Source organism: Elephantulus edwardii, unplaced genomic scaffold (genome assembly GCF_000299155.1).
Source record: "Elephantulus edwardii isolate Elephantulus edwardi_28Jun2011 unplaced genomic scaffold, EleEdw1.0 scaffold00039, whole genome shotgun sequence".
Lineage (NCBI taxonomy): Eukaryota > Metazoa > Chordata > Mammalia > Macroscelidea > Macroscelididae > Elephantulus > Elephantulus edwardii.
Window position 1 is genome coordinate 7,373,915 of NW_006399789.1, and position 16,389 is coordinate 7,390,303.

At 42.7% G+C, this 16,389-nt stretch overlaps 1 protein-coding gene across 1 annotated transcript in view; it reads left to right on the plus strand.

Annotated features, from left to right (window-relative positions):
* Nucleotides 1-16,389, plus strand: part of MAP3K5 (mitogen-activated protein kinase kinase kinase 5) — a 348,691-nt gene that overhangs the window by 295,928 nt on the left and 36,374 nt on the right. The window contains exons 24-25 of the mRNA XM_006884955.1: nt 4,030-4,215; nt 10,232-10,337. Coding sequence (XP_006885017.1) covers nt 4,030-4,215; nt 10,232-10,337 — 292 coding nt within the window. The remainder of the gene's footprint in view (nt 1-4,029; nt 4,216-10,231; nt 10,338-16,389) is intronic.

The window sequence follows — 16,389 nt, forward strand, 5'->3', positions numbered from 1 at the left end:
TCGGTGACTGGGGTAATCGGGATGGGTGTGTCAGAGGCAGTGCGGTTGGCGCAGGATAGAGCAGGGTTTAGGGCTGTTGTGCATAGGGTTGCTATGAGTCGAAAACGACTCAACAGCACATAACAACAACAACAACAACAACAAGGTAAAAAAAGGTACAGAGAACCAGGTGAAGTTGAACAAAAGAGTTTATTATTGGCTCTCGGGGCAGTTTACTGTCTGTGACCAGAGAAAGGCAGGGTCAGACAGTAAAGTTACCAGTGAGGAAAGTTACAGGCTAAACTTTATAGGTAGGGGTTGGGGTAGGGTGGTCAAGCTGGTGGTCAGTTCTCTGTGGAGAAAGTGGATTGGATACCCTTTGTTAGCTCCTAATGACGGAGCTGCTCAGTCTTACAAGATGTGGTTGATGGCTGGGTTTCCTTCTGATTGGCCATAGTTGTCTTACACCAGGTAGATTGGAATGTCTCTCAGAAGGTGCGATCAGCATGAGATGCCGCCCAGTCCCCAGGTGGCCTTTCAACCAGATGCTTCTGGGAGAACTCAATCTCCAACCTTTCAGTGAGCAGCTGAGTTCATCACCTGAGACTTCTTGATTGTGTCTGAATCATGGCTATTGGAACAGGCGCCCTCACTCCCAAAGTATTCCTTTTTCTTGAGAGGTCTTTGTTATTCGGTGCTGTTGAGTCCACTGTGTCTTGCAGCAATCCTGCCTCTGTTCAGTAATAACTAAGGAACTCATGTGCTTGAACTCATAGACGCCCCTGCAGCAGGTTTTCAGAGGCTGTGAGTTACATGAGATGAGACTGCCCATCTGTCTGCCCAGAGCAGCTTGTGCCTTTAGTTCAGCAGCACAAGCTCCTACCGACCTGGCCACTAGAGCACCCTTTATGTCCAGTTGTGTGTTGTTATTGTGGACTACCGAGTCAGAACCAACCCATGGCTGACCCTTCAGCAGGTTTTCAGAGGCTCACAGGAAACTGTCCATTTTCTCCTTTCTCCATAAGCAGAGCAGCTTATGGATTCAAACCACATGCCTTCGAATTACAACTTTTTACCCCTAAGCTGCCAGAACACCCTCTATAGCCAATAGAATTAAACAATTCCCAGCCTGCAGCACCTCTACAGTCTCTTTTATGCTTGAGTCCCTTATTACAGCCACTGTGTCAAAGACTACAGGTGGTATCAGGGTAGTGGCATCTGACCTCCAGTAACTCTTCAAAGGGGGACGGTTCCCACTGACAACATCCGTAGTTTAAAACCAGTTCCTATGAGTTCAAACACTCCCCACACCTACTTCTGTCAGTTCTGACACCAACCCTGAGAGGGCCTAGCGTTCTCACTGTTCTGATATTGGGCCCACTAATCTAGTGTAATGGCCACATAAAGCTCACCCAACTATACTCATGATTATGGGGTTTATTAGGGAAGTTAACAGGCTGCAGTTCAGGATGGAAACAATACAAGTCTTCAAGCCAACTTCTCTCAGACATGTTATTGTGAGGTGCTGTCAAGTTGAATTCGACTCATAGCGACCCTGTTGAACAACAGATCTGAAACCTGTCCTATCCTGTCCCATCTTCACACTTCCTGACATACTAGAACCCATTATGGCAGTCACTGTGTCAATCCACGTGGTTGAGGATCTTCTCCTTCGCTGAAACTCTTCCCTTCCAAGCATCACACCCCTCTCCAAGGAATAGCCCCTACTACCAACATGCCCAAAGTATGTGAAGTGAAGCCTCATCGTCCTTGCCTCCAAAGAACACTCTGGCTGTACCCTCTCCAAGACATATTTGCTTGTTCTTTGGCAATCCATGTGATGTTCAGTGCTCTTCTTCAACAGCACAGCTCAAAGGCATCAGTTCTTCTTCTGTCATCCATATTCATTGTGTAGCTCTTAGATGAATAGCAAATGATTGGAAAGACCATGGTCTGAATAAGAGGCACCTTAGTCCTCAAACTGACATCATTACTCCTAACTACAGATCTTGCTAGTACAATATGTCTTTTTTCTTTTCTTACTGCTGGTACCAAGGGTATTAATTGTGGATCCAAGTAAGATGAAGTTGTTGAGAGTTTTAATCTCTTCTGCATCCATCATGTTGTTGTGTATCATTTCAGTGGTAAGAATCTTTGTTTTCTTGACATTGAGACACAATCCATACTGAAGGCTACATTCCTTGTTCTTCTGCAACAAGTGCTTCAAGTCCTCCTCACTTTCAGCAAGCAAGGTTGAGTCATCTGCCTAACGCAGGTTATTGATGAGTCTCCCTCCAATCCTGATGCCATATTCCTCTTCATAGAGTGCAGCTTCTCAAATAATTTGCTCATCATACAGATGAAATGGATATGGAGAGAGAATACGACACTGATGCACTCCCTTCTTAATTTTAAACCCTGCAGTGTTCCCCAGTTCTGGCATACTCACAGGTATTTTGGCCTTCAGTCTCTCAGCATTAAGCCAGTATAACAAGTTCTCTTGTTGTTGTTACGAGTCAGCTGTGACTCATAGCTACCCTGTGAACAATGGATCTGAATGAACCCTGCCCTATCCTGTGCCATCTCTGACACACTTGAGTTCATTGTTTCATCACCATGTCTAGCCATCTTGTTGAGGATCTTGGTCTCTTCTGCTGACCTTCCACCTTTCCAACTATTTTGTCCTTCTTCAGGGACCAGCACCTCTTAACAACATGCCCAAAGAATGTGAGGTGAAATATCACCATCCTTCCTTCCAAGGAACACCCAGGTTACACTGTGTCAATAAGTGACAGACTTATTTATTTAGCAGCCCGTGAAATATTCAGGGTTCAACTTCAATACCGTAACTCAAAAGCATCTTTTTTTTTTCTTCTGTCATCCTTACTCATTGCCTGATGTTCAAGTGCATATCAAGTAATTGAGAAAACTCTGGCTTGGGTAAGGCATACCTTAATCTTTAAAGTGCTATCATTGCTCCTTAGTGTCCTGGAGAGGTCTTTGAGAACAGGTTTTCCCAATGTGACCCATCTTTTGATTTCCTGACTGCTGGTACCAAAGATGTTGGTCATCAAATAAGATGACATTGTTAACAACTTCAGTCTTTTCTCCATCATGGTATATAGCCTGTTCCTGATGGTGAGGATTATTTTCCCTTGATATTGAGATGTAATCCACATTGAAGCCGGTAGTCCTTGATCTTCTGCAGCCAGTTCTTCAAGTCCTCCTCACTTGCAGTCAGCAAGGTTGTGTCATCTGCATAGTGCATGTTGTTGATGGGTCTTCCTCTGACCCTGAGACCAACAAAAAAGTTCTCTTAGCCCTACCAGTTCTGGTGTGACCCCTTGAAGTTCTCCAGAAGCTTAGACAAAGGCCCTTAGCACTGACTCTGCCTCCTTGAGGCAGCAGCCTCCAGTCAGCTTGCTCCCCGATTGGTCTCTGGTTTTCTGCCACTGCTGCTGCTGCTGCCACAATATCTCATTCTTGAGCGGTCTCAAGACCTCATGGAGAAATCTCTGACCCCAGAAGGATGCTTTATGTTCTCTGCTTCTTCTTTCTGGCTGGTAGCAAGATTCCCTTCTCCCTCTCAACCTGCTCAGGGTAAGCCTAGCAGGATGGTAAAACTGGCCAATCCCCTCATTAACAGTCTACACATACTATTTGCATGTTCTCACCCAGCCATGTAGTGAAGGTCAAAGGCATTTTGAAGGATAAAGCCACTATACCACACTTGTATCAGCCACTCCTCTTGATGACTTTCTTCTTTTCCTCTGACTCTCTGCCAAGCATTATGTCCTTTTCCATGGTCTTGGCCCTCCTGATAATATACCCAAGAATGTGGTAGGAACTATCTAATTATAAATAAATACAACTACCTCTGAAAGCCCACTGGAGGGTCAGCTGTGGGTTAGCTCTGACGTGACGGTGCACAACAAGATTTTCTTTTGCACTAGCATTTTGAATCCTAGAGTGGCTGAGAAAGGGCAGCGGGCATGGCGGGGTCCTGCTGACCTCTTGACTGATCAGCCGAGGTTGCTTGTCTTTCCACAGGGAGCTGAAGAACCTAAGCTGAAGTGGGAACACATCACAACCCTCATTGCAAGCCTCAGAGAATTTGTGAGATCCACGGACCGAAAAATCATAGCCACCACGCTGTCAAAGCTGAAACTAGAGCTGGACTTCGACAGCCACGGAATCAGTCAAGTTCAAGTGGTTCTTTTTGGTTTTCAAGATGCTGTGAGTATGATATTTTACCATGGCTTCCCCATGAACTCAAGCTAAAATTTGCCAAAATAACTAGGATAAGACATAAGCTCTGTTATCTTTCCTTTCTTTGATAGTTTTAGTATACTATTCTGTATAAATGATACAAGATATTTGCCCATCTCTGTGTTTTTAAATACAAGCTTTGTTGGTTTTCGCTTTAGATACACAAAATTGGGTCATTATGGGGAGAAAGGAAATCATACAAACATCTTCCATTATTGAACTTTGTTCTTAAGAAATCAGGTAGTGGGTCACTGTATTTATTTCTGTGAATTAAGCACCATAACACAGCATGGTTTTCCAATTCTCTGTGAGTAGCACCATCTAGTGGCCTTGGAGAGAATGTTAACTGTACAAATTGGAATGTCCAGTCCAAACCAAAGCAAACCCACTGCACTTGAGTTAAATACAAACTATAAGACAGGGTCGATGTATCCCAGGAGTGCTTTTTGAAAAAAAATTTCTTATTTGTGTGTGTGTGTACTGTCAAATCGGTCTGACTGGTACAGGAGGAGATTGCCCCTCCTTCTCCAGAAGAGCATCTGGTGGATTTGAACTGCAAATCTCTGAGATTGCCATGCAGCTTCTTGCCACTAGGCCACCAGAGCTCCCTCCAGCAATGCTTTTAAGGCTATAGGCTTTCCAGACACAGGCAATTTCATCTTTGTCCCACTGAGGAGCTGGTGGATTCGAATCTCCAACCTTAGAGTTAGCAGCCCAGTGTGCTAGCAGGGCAGCTACAAATTGGGATGATCACTGCTAAATAAAACTTCTTCAGTTTGTTTCCAGTTTTGCTCTGGTTTCCATCTGGAACATTTTAAAAGTATGCTTGCTTTATAAATGAATAAATTTTAGGGGCCAGCTATTTTGCTGCTAAAACCTCTTTGCCCCTAAGTCAATTCTAAGTCATAGTGACCCTCCACGAGGGGAGGCAACTGTCCATCTCTCTCCGGTGGATTGCGTAGTGGAGACGCTTGGCCTTCCTTTCAGTTAGCAGCCTGACATGTTACTCACTATATCAGTGACAAGTTCAACTGACTCTCTGCTTGATCCTGTGCCATCTTCAATCTCTGCTGGGCTGATGCCCATTGTTGATGATGCCAGTCCATGTCATTGAAGGCCTTTCTCTATTCCACTGCTTTTCTCAGCATATTTTGTCCTTCTCCAGAGATTGATCCTTGCTGATCACAGGCCCCAAGGTACGTAAAAGGAAGGCTCACCACGCTTGCTTCTGAAGAGCACTCTGGCTGCACTTCTTATAAGTAAAAAAAATAAAAGAAATATATGAATATGTGTGTGTGTGTGTGTGTGTGTGTATGTATGTGTATATGTGTGTGTGTACATATATATACACACACACGCATATATATATACACACACACATATATATACTCCTTACTCTTCTCCAGCAGTGCCCAGTTAAGAGGCATCAATTCTTTTTCAATCTTCTTCCCCAGACTAGAAAATAAATCTCATTGCCTAAGGAGTAATAAAAGAATTCTCTCTAAAGCTGGCTTACCCTGATAATACAGTGGTTAAGTGTATGGCTTCTCACCAGAAAGTCAGCAGTTCAAATCCATACCATGGCTCTATCAGATAAAGATGTGCCATTCTGCTCCTATAAAGATACGGAGCATTGGAAACTTTATAAGGCACTTCCTCTCCGTTCAGAGCAACCACAGTGGATTAGAATCAGCTCCACAGCAATGGTTTTGATTGGTTGGGTTTTTGTTTTGGTGTTTGGGATTTTTTTTTAATTTCTTTATTCCTTTTGGGATGCAGCACAAACTAGAAACTGGTCTTCCAAAAACCTTATTCAACACTGTCTCTGTTATTTTTGGATAAAATTTCTCTGTGGAACTTTAAGCCTTCAGCCACCCCCAGAATGCCCTTGTAAAGTGTGAGAGATTGAAATAAAGTTCTAGACAGTTTCTGTGGTGTAAATTTGGAGGCACTTGTTTACAGTCCCGAGATTAATTTATTTGGAGTATGTTTATTTCTTCAGCGAAGAAAGTGACTTGACAATCATGTGTGAAACACCAAAGGATCCCTGATTGAAAAACCAAATTGATAATCCTTCAGCAGCCACAAGTATTCTCTGAGACTGTGTAAAGGTCTTTGTGCGGGGCTAAGAGAAGACTTCTCATGTGATTAAGATCATAGGAACAAAAGCAACTTTCTATCATTGATATTAAATGCTAACAGCACACTTATATGGCAAGTGAGATCTGGCCATCTGTGAAGAGAGGGAAATAATTTTGCTAATTTACACTGTTGGCTTCTGTCGTCAAGACTGGAGTGCAAATTGGTCAGTATAACTCATATTGAGAGCTTTTCAGTTTAGAAGAAATTAAAAGCTATGAAGAGTATGACATGGTAACAGAGATACATTCTTCACTGTGCATGGCATGATCTTGGAAAATTAACCTCTGCTTATAGGGCCATACCCTTTCATTACTCAAGTAAGTGGGCAAATCATTTCAAGAAATGGAGAGAATAGGGCAGTCTCAATCTGAAGGAATGTCTTGGAATAAGAGAGAGACCTTGGACACAAAAACTCTGAGACATTTCTCAGTCGGGGTTCCCTCTTATTTTGGGGGTTTTGATGAAGATGGACCAATAGGAGAATGAGCAACTCCAGCTCTCAGTGCAGGATGACAAGCGGACCGCCTTCTCCCCGCTCCTCCCCTGCCTCTACCTAAGGTCTTGTTGGGGAAGTGACCTTTACCTCAGAAGCCAGTGTCCAAAAGCAGTTAGGAGAATGTATCTAAATAAGCCTCTTGGCCTTATGGTAAAATGTTGTTTGGAAAAGATAATATCCATAATGTATTTCTGTATTTACCTCAATATAGGAAAAAGATTGGCTACTGAAAGAAACATCTTACATCAAAATTTTAATATGAACAACCTTTCTAGACTATTATAGGATATCACTCCCCTGTTTACAGGGCTATAAAGCACTGTGGGAAGGAACTCAAGACATGTGCTGTGGTGCATCTGTAAGTAGCTGGTAAATGCCCATTTATTTATCTGACCTTCTAGATCTTCATAATACTCAGATGTCAGTTAGAGACCTCTCCAGATTATTGAGGAGCAGTGATGTCAGCTTGAGGACTAAGGTGCATCTGATTCAGGCCATCGTCTTTCTGATCATTTGCTATGCATAGGGGTGGCAGAAGAATTGATGCCATTGAGCTGTGCTGTTGGAGAAAAGGACTGAACATCCCATGGACAAAAGAACAAGCAAATAAGTCTTGGAGAAAGTGCAGCCAGAGAGCTCCCTGGAGGCAAAGATGATAAAGCTTCATCTCATATACTTCAGGACATGGTGCTAGGAGAGACTGTTACTCGGAGAAGGACAGGATGCTTGGAAAGGCAGAGGGTCAGCGAACGAGAGGAAGACTCTTAACCAGGTGGATTGACACAGTGATTGCCTCAGCGGGCTCTTGTGTGTCAGTAAGTGTGAGGATGGCACAGGACAGGACAGTGTTCAGATCTGTTGTTCTTAAGGCTGCTGTGGGTTATAGTTGACTTTATGACAGCTAACAATAACAACAACACACTTTGTGTAGGATCAATTTTAGTATGTCAGCTGTGCTACTGGGCGGGGGGGCAGAATATGCAGAAACACTTGTCTTAAACAGCAGCTTAAAACAGCTGGGGATTTGGGGTGTGATTGTTTAGTTTATTTTTAATATTTATGTTCACACAAAAATTGGTACATAAATGCTTATTGCAGTTTTATTCCAAGTACCCTCAAGTGAGGGTATATCCAGAGGTTCCTCAGTCAGTAAGGAATTAAACTGATACATCCGTCAATCCGACTCAACCATACTATAGAATTCTTAACCACGAAAAGAACAAATTGTTGATCTCTCTCTCTCATTGCTGTAGAGCTGGGACTGACTCATAGCTGGGCCTCCCTCGGGTTTTTAGAGACACAAGTGGAGACTGTTCATTTTTTTTCCTCTGGAGCAGCTGTTGGATTTGAACTGCCCACCTTTGGGTTGGGAGCACAACTCCCTACCCACTAGACTCTCAGTATTTCCTATCACATTTGTAAAGTAGAGAGCAAATAAGTAATTGTCTAGGGACAGAGGGGAAATTCATATCACTCTAGAAGGGTAGTATAACAGTCCTTGGGGTGATGAGATATATATGTATCTCTTATTGCCATTGAGTAAGAATTGACTTATAGCTGACCTTCCAGGTCAGGTTTCAGGTTTTCAGACTGTAAATCACACAGGAGGAGACTCCCCATCTTTCTTCTTCGGAAGAACTGGTAGATTCAAACCACCTGCCTTTGGTTTGGCAGCACAACTCCTTACGCACTAGGCCACCAGCTGTATGTATAAAATATGGGGGGTTTTTTGTAAATATATAGGTAAGTGCTCTGGTGGCACTGTGGATTAAGCAGTGGGTTGCTAGCCAAAATGTCAGCAGATTGATCCACCACCTGTTCCATAGGAGGAAGATTCCATCAAGGTTTACAGCTTTGAAAACCCTATCAGCATTCCTACTCAGCCCTGTAGGATCTCTGTGACTTAGAATCAGCTCCACAGTCATAGGTGGGAAATGCCAGAACATTTACCATTTCAGCAGTCTTCACATGAGAATTGTGCTCATTTTATCTGAAGTCCTTTGGTCTCTTTCTCCCTCCTTTGCCATTTCTACCACCCGTACATCAGACGTCATGAAAGCTGGAAACTGCATATTCTGAAGCCAAAGAAGTGACACTGCCATTTTGTCAGATTTCCTGTCATTTTAAATAACTCCCCTTGCTCATATGGCATTCCTTGAAATTTAAGTTGAGGTGGCAGTTTTTAATTTGTTTTCTAGTGGCATAAATATATTTATTTACAATTTGTGGTGAAGAAGTCTTCTAGTTATTATTTTGTTGTTCATGAAAATATACATAGAATTCAGTAATTCCTTCACAAGCAATACTATGACATTAATTTCATTCTTTGAGGATAAAACAGTAAAGATAGATTTATTAGGAAGTTACATCCCCAGAGGGATGGACCTCCCTCCTTGAAAAGAGGAGGGAGACCTAATTTCATTTCTTAGTTCTCATCTGGCATTTCTAAGCTTTTCCTCCTCGAATAGCATAAACTCAATAACCCCTAAGTTTCCTATTTATCTTTTAAATTTTGTTGTCAGTTTTATTCTCTACAAATAAGCATTGAAAGAGTACATCCTTAAGATGTTTACCTTAGTTGGGGTAAGACTGAGAAAAACTGGATAAATTGTGTATACTGGACTGAAACATGAGGGAGTGAATAATTTAAAAGCGATGTATGATAGGGTATTATGGTTATCACAAGAGTCCACAATTAAGGCTGCATAGTGGAATGTACTTGGGGAGGCGGGAGGGGTGTGGGGGGATTGTGTACCAGGGGATTGTGTTTCTTTTACTTTTGAAAGAGAGGAGCGAACTGGGGAGGGGGGGGGCTGGACAGGGAGAGAAGTGCAGCAATGAATGAATGGAAATCCCAAATCTCTGTAAATGATCATTAAAATTATTTTTTTTAAAAGTACAACAAAGAAGGAAAATCCAAAGTCTCTGTAAACTTTACTTAACTTTTCTAGTTAAGCTAAATTACTGTTTGGTTTTAAGGTGACTTCAGAGGAGATTTTTTAGTTTTAAGGTTTAAAAATTATCTTAGAAATAGTTTCTGGTGTTTATCCATTCTCTATGACTCCAGAAAATCTCTTTTTCCTGTAAAAAGAATGATTGGTACTTGCATCAAACTGGATGAATCGCTAAAGACTTTGAAATTCTGTTCACCTTTTCCCCCTTTTGATCAGGTTCTTTGATCAAACTATTCAGTAAGGGAAAGTGATTTGTGGAGGCAATTCATCACACATTGTATTTCCTCCTCCTTGTCTTGGCTCTCTTTGTAGTTATTTTTAACTAGAAATGTTTAGATTTCATGAAATTAAGCTTAATGAAATGAGGCTAAATATCATTCTCTTTCTGCAGGTCAATAAGGTTCTCCGGAATCATAACATCAAGCCACACTGGATGTTTGCCTTGGACAGTATTATCCGGAAGGCAGTGCAGACAGCCATCACCATCCTGGTGCCAGGTCAGCAATGCTTCATCACTCTGCAGATGCTGAGTGTGTGATATTTGTATACATTTCTGAGAAATGTTCAAAGGATCAGAGAATGCCTAAATGTCGCATTCCAAAGAAATGTGACAGCATAGGGAGGATACAAATTGAAGGGACAGAGAGCCTAAGAATACCAGACAGTTCTTCAGAGGCAGTGCATTAGAATGTCCCTCCAAATCTTCTCTAACACTGTAGTTTGCTTAAGAACACAGATGATGTTTTGGGGGTGTTTGTGAAGGCTGGGGAGCTGTCTGTTGAGCAGAGACAGACGACCACGTATCTGTGTATGGAATGCAGGCATTGTTGATATTACATCAACCTACAGACACAGGCTAATGACTGTTTTTAAAAGTTAGATCTTTATTATCTTTATTATTATTTATTAGATCTTTATTATTAACAGCAGCTATGCTCCTGGACTTGACCTCAGGAATTCCATGTTACTTTTAACTTTCACAGTCACATACATATTCTCTGTTAATCTCAATCTCTTCTAGCCGATATCTCCTTTGTGTCCTGAAGACCATGTTAGCTTGATTTTCCATCTTTTCAAGTCCACTGACTAAAGCTGTTGTAGTGTATGCAGTTTAAGCAATGAAAGACTGAAAGAAATGGTTAGCATGAATGAAGAAAACGTGGTTCCTAAGATTTGAGGAGCATTTTTGGATAGAAAGCAAAAACTGTACAGTTTATCCAAATAAATATATTTCAGAGCACGAATATCTGTGCCATGGACACATACAACTTGTCTTCTTGCCCTGTGGTTCCCAAACTTCCCAGTGCACTGAGTCATGTAAAAGTGCTTTAAAACAACAGCTTTCAGAGCCTCATCCCAGACAAGTGAGTAAGAACCTGAGAGAGATAAAGCCTTGTAATCTGATTATCATCCACTCCCAGGTCATTTTGAGGCATAGCCAGGGATAGCAGTCATTGGTCTAGACAGACCCCATTATGTTTATAGGGAGATACCAAGGGTAGTGTTGATTAAATAAAACCTTATGGAGTAGATGAGGGGTGTAGTCATGCTTTAAGGCAAAACCACTGATGTATTTTGGTAGTCAACCCGCTAATCAAAGGTCTTCCAGGCCACAGAGTTGCACAGTTTGGTGGGTGGGGGGAGGAGGGGAAGGAAATGGGAAAGATCCAGGTGAAAAGACAGAGTAATGATGGGCAAGGTCCAACGGTGATTGAGTTTATAAAACATACTGCATAGGAATGATTGTTTGAAACACAATATGAATGAAGAATCATGTGAAACATAAGGTATATGAAGTTTGTAAACAAACCAATTTTTTAAAAAAGAAAGTTTGGAGAAAACTAGAGATATATAAAAGAATAATGGAATATAGGTTTTTTATATTGAAAAGGGGGGGAAGCCTTCTAGGATGGATGCATAGCAATGTGATTGTTGTCATATGCTAGCCAGTCGATTCCAACTCCTAGAGACCAAATAGGAAAGGTAAGCACTGGCCCATAAGGTTTCTTAGATTCAGCCTTTCGTTTCCTAAATGTCACTGTGGACTCGCTTAGTTGATTAAAACACCTGTCTAGTAAATAGAAGATCCTAGGTTTGAATCCCAGCAGGGCCTTTCCAGTTGCCCTCTTGCCAAGGTGCCTTTGAGCTGTGGTTCTGGAGAACATACCATGGACTGCCAAGAGAACAAGCAGGTCTGTCCTGGAGAGGGTGAAACCAGGTTGCCCCTTGGAGACAAGGATTTTGAAACTCTGTCTCACATACATTGGACACATATTCAGGAGAGACTGGTCCTTGGAGAAGGACACCATGCCTGGAAGGGTGGAGAGGCAGCACAGGAGAGGAAGATCCTGCAGGACATGGCTTGACACAGTGACTGGCAATGGGGGCAAGTGTGTTTGAGACGGCGAAGTTGGCTCAGGATAGGGGAGGGTTCAGGGCTATTGTTGACAGCGTCCATGTGAGTCATGGTTGACTTGACACCATGTAATAACAACAAAGTTCATTTATTGTTGTTGAGAATATACACAGCAAAATATACACCAGTGCAGCAATTTCTGCATCTTACTGACCTGGATTGTATTCTTTGAGTTGTGTAACCATCTCACCCTCCCTTCCTGAGGTGTTCTTTCTCTGGTAATACAAGCACTCTCTCCTCTAAGGTCCCTTTCTACTTTTTGGAGTTGCTGTTGTCAATTTGATCCGTATATTCTTGTATACAGTCAAGTAGGAACTGACCCATAGCTGACACTCTAGAAGGTGTTCAGAAGCAGTTAATTAATTGCATGAGAGGAGATTAACTATCTTCCTCCCATGGAGCAGATGTGGATTCAAACTCTGTACCTTTAGAATTGAGAGGCGGCTGCTTACCAAGGCCACTAGAGCTCCTTTGGTCCTTATAAGTAGTTCTTAAAAGAGAATAATGGTCAAGGTGGACCTTTTTTCACTAGTTGAACAAAACTATTCTTTGGTTTTAAGATGACTTCAGGGGATGTTTTTGGTCTAAGGCTTAAAGGTTCCCTCAGGGCTGTAGTTTTTAAGACCACCCTGTGGCACTCCAGAAAGTCTAGAATCCATGAGAATGTGAAATTATGTTCTACCTTCTGATAAGGATTCTTCTACAAAATCTTTAATAAAAATGTTCTGTAATGGTAGCTGGGCACCACCCCATTCTTTTAGTCTCCTGGTAAAAGAGACAGCTGTTCCTGAAAGTTATTAACCACACATTCTACTTCCTCCTCCAGTTCCTGGCTCTTCTTCCTCTGTTGCTCCAGGTGAATAAAAGGCTACTTGTTTCACCTCAGATGATGCACATGCAGGTTTTGAGACCTCAGAAACTACACCATAGGGGAGCTCTGGTGGCCTAGTGGCAAGAAACTGCACTGCAATCCCAGAGGAACACGGTTCGAATCCACCAGATGCTCTGCCGGAGAAGGAGGCGCAATATCCTCCTGTACCAGTCAGATCTGATTTGACGGTACACGCACACAAAATAATAAAAAAAAAGAAACTACACCATAAATTAGGAAATAAAGCAGAAGTAATAAACACTTTCAGAGCTCTGGTGGTCTAGTGGTAAGAACCTGTGCTGTAGTCCCAAAGGCACACAGTTCAAATACACCGTCTGCTCTACAGAAGGATGGCGATCTCCTCCCATGTAATTTGCTGCCTCCGAAAACTCACTGGAGGCTCAGCTATGAGTGGGTTCTAATTAGGCAGCATACAACCACCATGAACACATTATTTGGCCACTTAACTGAGATGTCCCATAAAACCATGACCCTTAAACCTCCAAAGCAGGGAACCAAATCCCATAAAGGTTTTGATTGTACATAAGCAGCCTCAGCAGCAGCTGTCATTACTGTTGTTGTAACTATATCTTTCACACAACTTTTGTCAGTGTAACTTTTTACAGGTGGACAACTTGTGGACAGCAGTTGTGTCTAGGCTGCAGATTTGCAGGTCTTTCTCCCACAGAGCCACTGGTGGGGGGGTGCCACTCACTGTTCAGTGAGCGGCTGAAGACTTAGCCACAGAGTCTCCAGAGCTCCTTATATAGATAAGTTGTCATTGGCTCTCAGCTTGGAACCAACCTGTAGCTGACCCTCCAGCAGGTTTTCAGAGGCAGTAAATTACATGGGAGGAGATTGGCCATCCTTCTTCTGTGGAGCAGCTGGTGGATTTGAATTGTGTGCCTTTGGGATTGCAGTTCAGCTTCTTACCACTAGTCCACCAGACCACCCTTATAGATGGATTTAGTTGTGTGTGTGTGTATGTGTGTATATGTATATGTATATGTGTATGTATATAAATTGGAGTCCCTAGATGTTAACATGTGACTGCTAACCAGAAAGTTAGAGATCTTTGTTCACAAAGAGGTATCTGAGAAAGGTTTGGCTATCTCCTGAACATTCAGCCATTGAAAATCCTGTGGAATGTAGTTCCACTCTGACATAAATGAAGTTGTCCTAATTGACTTGAAGTATTTTTAATTGAATGTATTTATGAATGATACCATAAACTTTTATGTCACCAGTGCCTCTTGCTGTCATTTCTACTACCAGCCGTTCCTTCCAAAGTTCTCACTGCTCTCTTATTGAGTCTGCTAATCCATTGCATTGGTCACACAGAACTCATGGGAAATACTCGACAATATGGAGATTATTACGGCAGTTAACAGGTTATAGTTCAGTTTACAGTTCTTCAGCCAGGTCATGCTCACAGGCCTTTTGACCTTCAGCCTCTTGGATTTAGGGCAGTGTTACAAAGCTTTCTTTAATTCAGAAAATGTAATGCCTTAGAAGCAAAACCAGCTCAAAGCTGACCTTCCCTTGAGCTTCTAAGATTGTCCATTGCATACAAGGAGAATGGCCATTTTTCTCCCATGTAGCTGGTGGATCCTTCTGCCAGTGAAGCTTGGCAGTTGACTTGGCAGTGCAGTTCCCTAAGGGGGTGTCATCCTAACAATTATGGTGTCTCCCCCTCCGCCTAGCCCTCCAGCAGCTTCCGTGAAGGGCCTTGCCTCTGGCTTTGTGGGACAGCAGTCAGCTTTGTCTCATGCCAGTCCTCTGCTGCTACTGAGGCATCTCCACCTCCATCTCTCTCCCTCTCTAACTCCAGAAGATATACATGCACTGCATCCTCTGCTTCTTCCTTCTTGCTGGTAGTGGGATTCCCATCTTTTGTCTCTAAACCTGCTCAATTTAAGCCTGGCTAGTTGATAAAACTGGCCAGTCCCCCTTTTTAGCAGGCTATGCACCATATCTATATGTTCCCACCCAGGCATGTGGTAAAAGTCAAAGGCAATGGCCAAGGAATGCCATTTTGAACTGTCAACCCACAGACCACCTCCTTTTGTAATTCTTGCCCCTTTCCCTTCTTCAAGTCTAAAATGAAAAGCTGCTTCTCCTTTCCCAGCAGATCAAAAGTAGCCTCTGTCCGTTATTCCTTCCCCTTGGAAAAGCTTTGGGCTCATCTGTCCCCATCATCGGAAATAACTTTATTTTCCTAATTTTCACAGACATTTCCTTCAGCAACTCACTGTGTCTGTTTTATTTTAGTCTGTATCTGGAATTCTGTCAAGCACAGTGCCTGGCAAAGAGTTGTGGTTGTTTGTTGTTGTGGTTGTTTGTTGTTGTTTTTGTTTCTTGTTAGTGTTAGATAGAATTAAGTTGAGGGCAAGAGAAAGAATAAAGCTGATCCTAAGAGTCCATCAGACCTTTACTGACTGTATGGTCTGAGAGGGATGCCAAGTGACCGGGAACGGAGAAGGTCAGAATGGTGCCTGGCAGTCAAGGCCAGCCTCTTTTTATAGGGCTTTTAGGGAGGGCCATGGAAGATGGTCTGAAATAACTTGCCTCCAGAAACCCTATGAAACTGGAGAAAGGATGAAAGTTATACAAGTGTTCAGGTCTTTCTTTCTTAAGGTCGCTATGAGTTGCCTACCACTCCAGGCACTCAACAGCAACAACAGGGAAGATGGTATTTTTCTCAGAATTTGGGACTGTTAATGAACTTGGGCTTTTGTGATCAGGCTGAGAGCCTTATCCATTGTCTGGTCTTTGATCCAGCCTCCTTAGAGGTTTTCCAATTTCTCAAGGAGTGATCAGGCCTGGGGGCAAACTGCTATATTCTTCCTCCAGTTAGGAGTCAAGTATATCTCATATCAACCCTATGAACAGCAGATCTGAACTCTGTCCTGCACCATCTTCACGCTTCCTGGTGCACTAGCGCCCATTAAGGCAGCCACTGTGTCACTCCACTTGGTTGTGGGTCTTCCTCTCCTTCGCCATCTCATCACCTTCCCTAGCATGATGTCCCTTTCCAAGGTATAACCTCTTCTGGCAACATGCCTAAAGCATGTGAGAGAGAGCTTCATCATCTTTGCCTCTAAGGAGCACTCTGGCTGTGTTGTTGTTGTTGTTAAGTGTCGTGAGTCGCAGGCGACTCATAGCGAACCTATGAAGGAGAGTCCTCGACGCTTGGGTGCCTTTCATGCTCTCTCCAAGTTCATAGGGTTTCCGGAGGCAAGCTATTATGGAAGTGGATGCC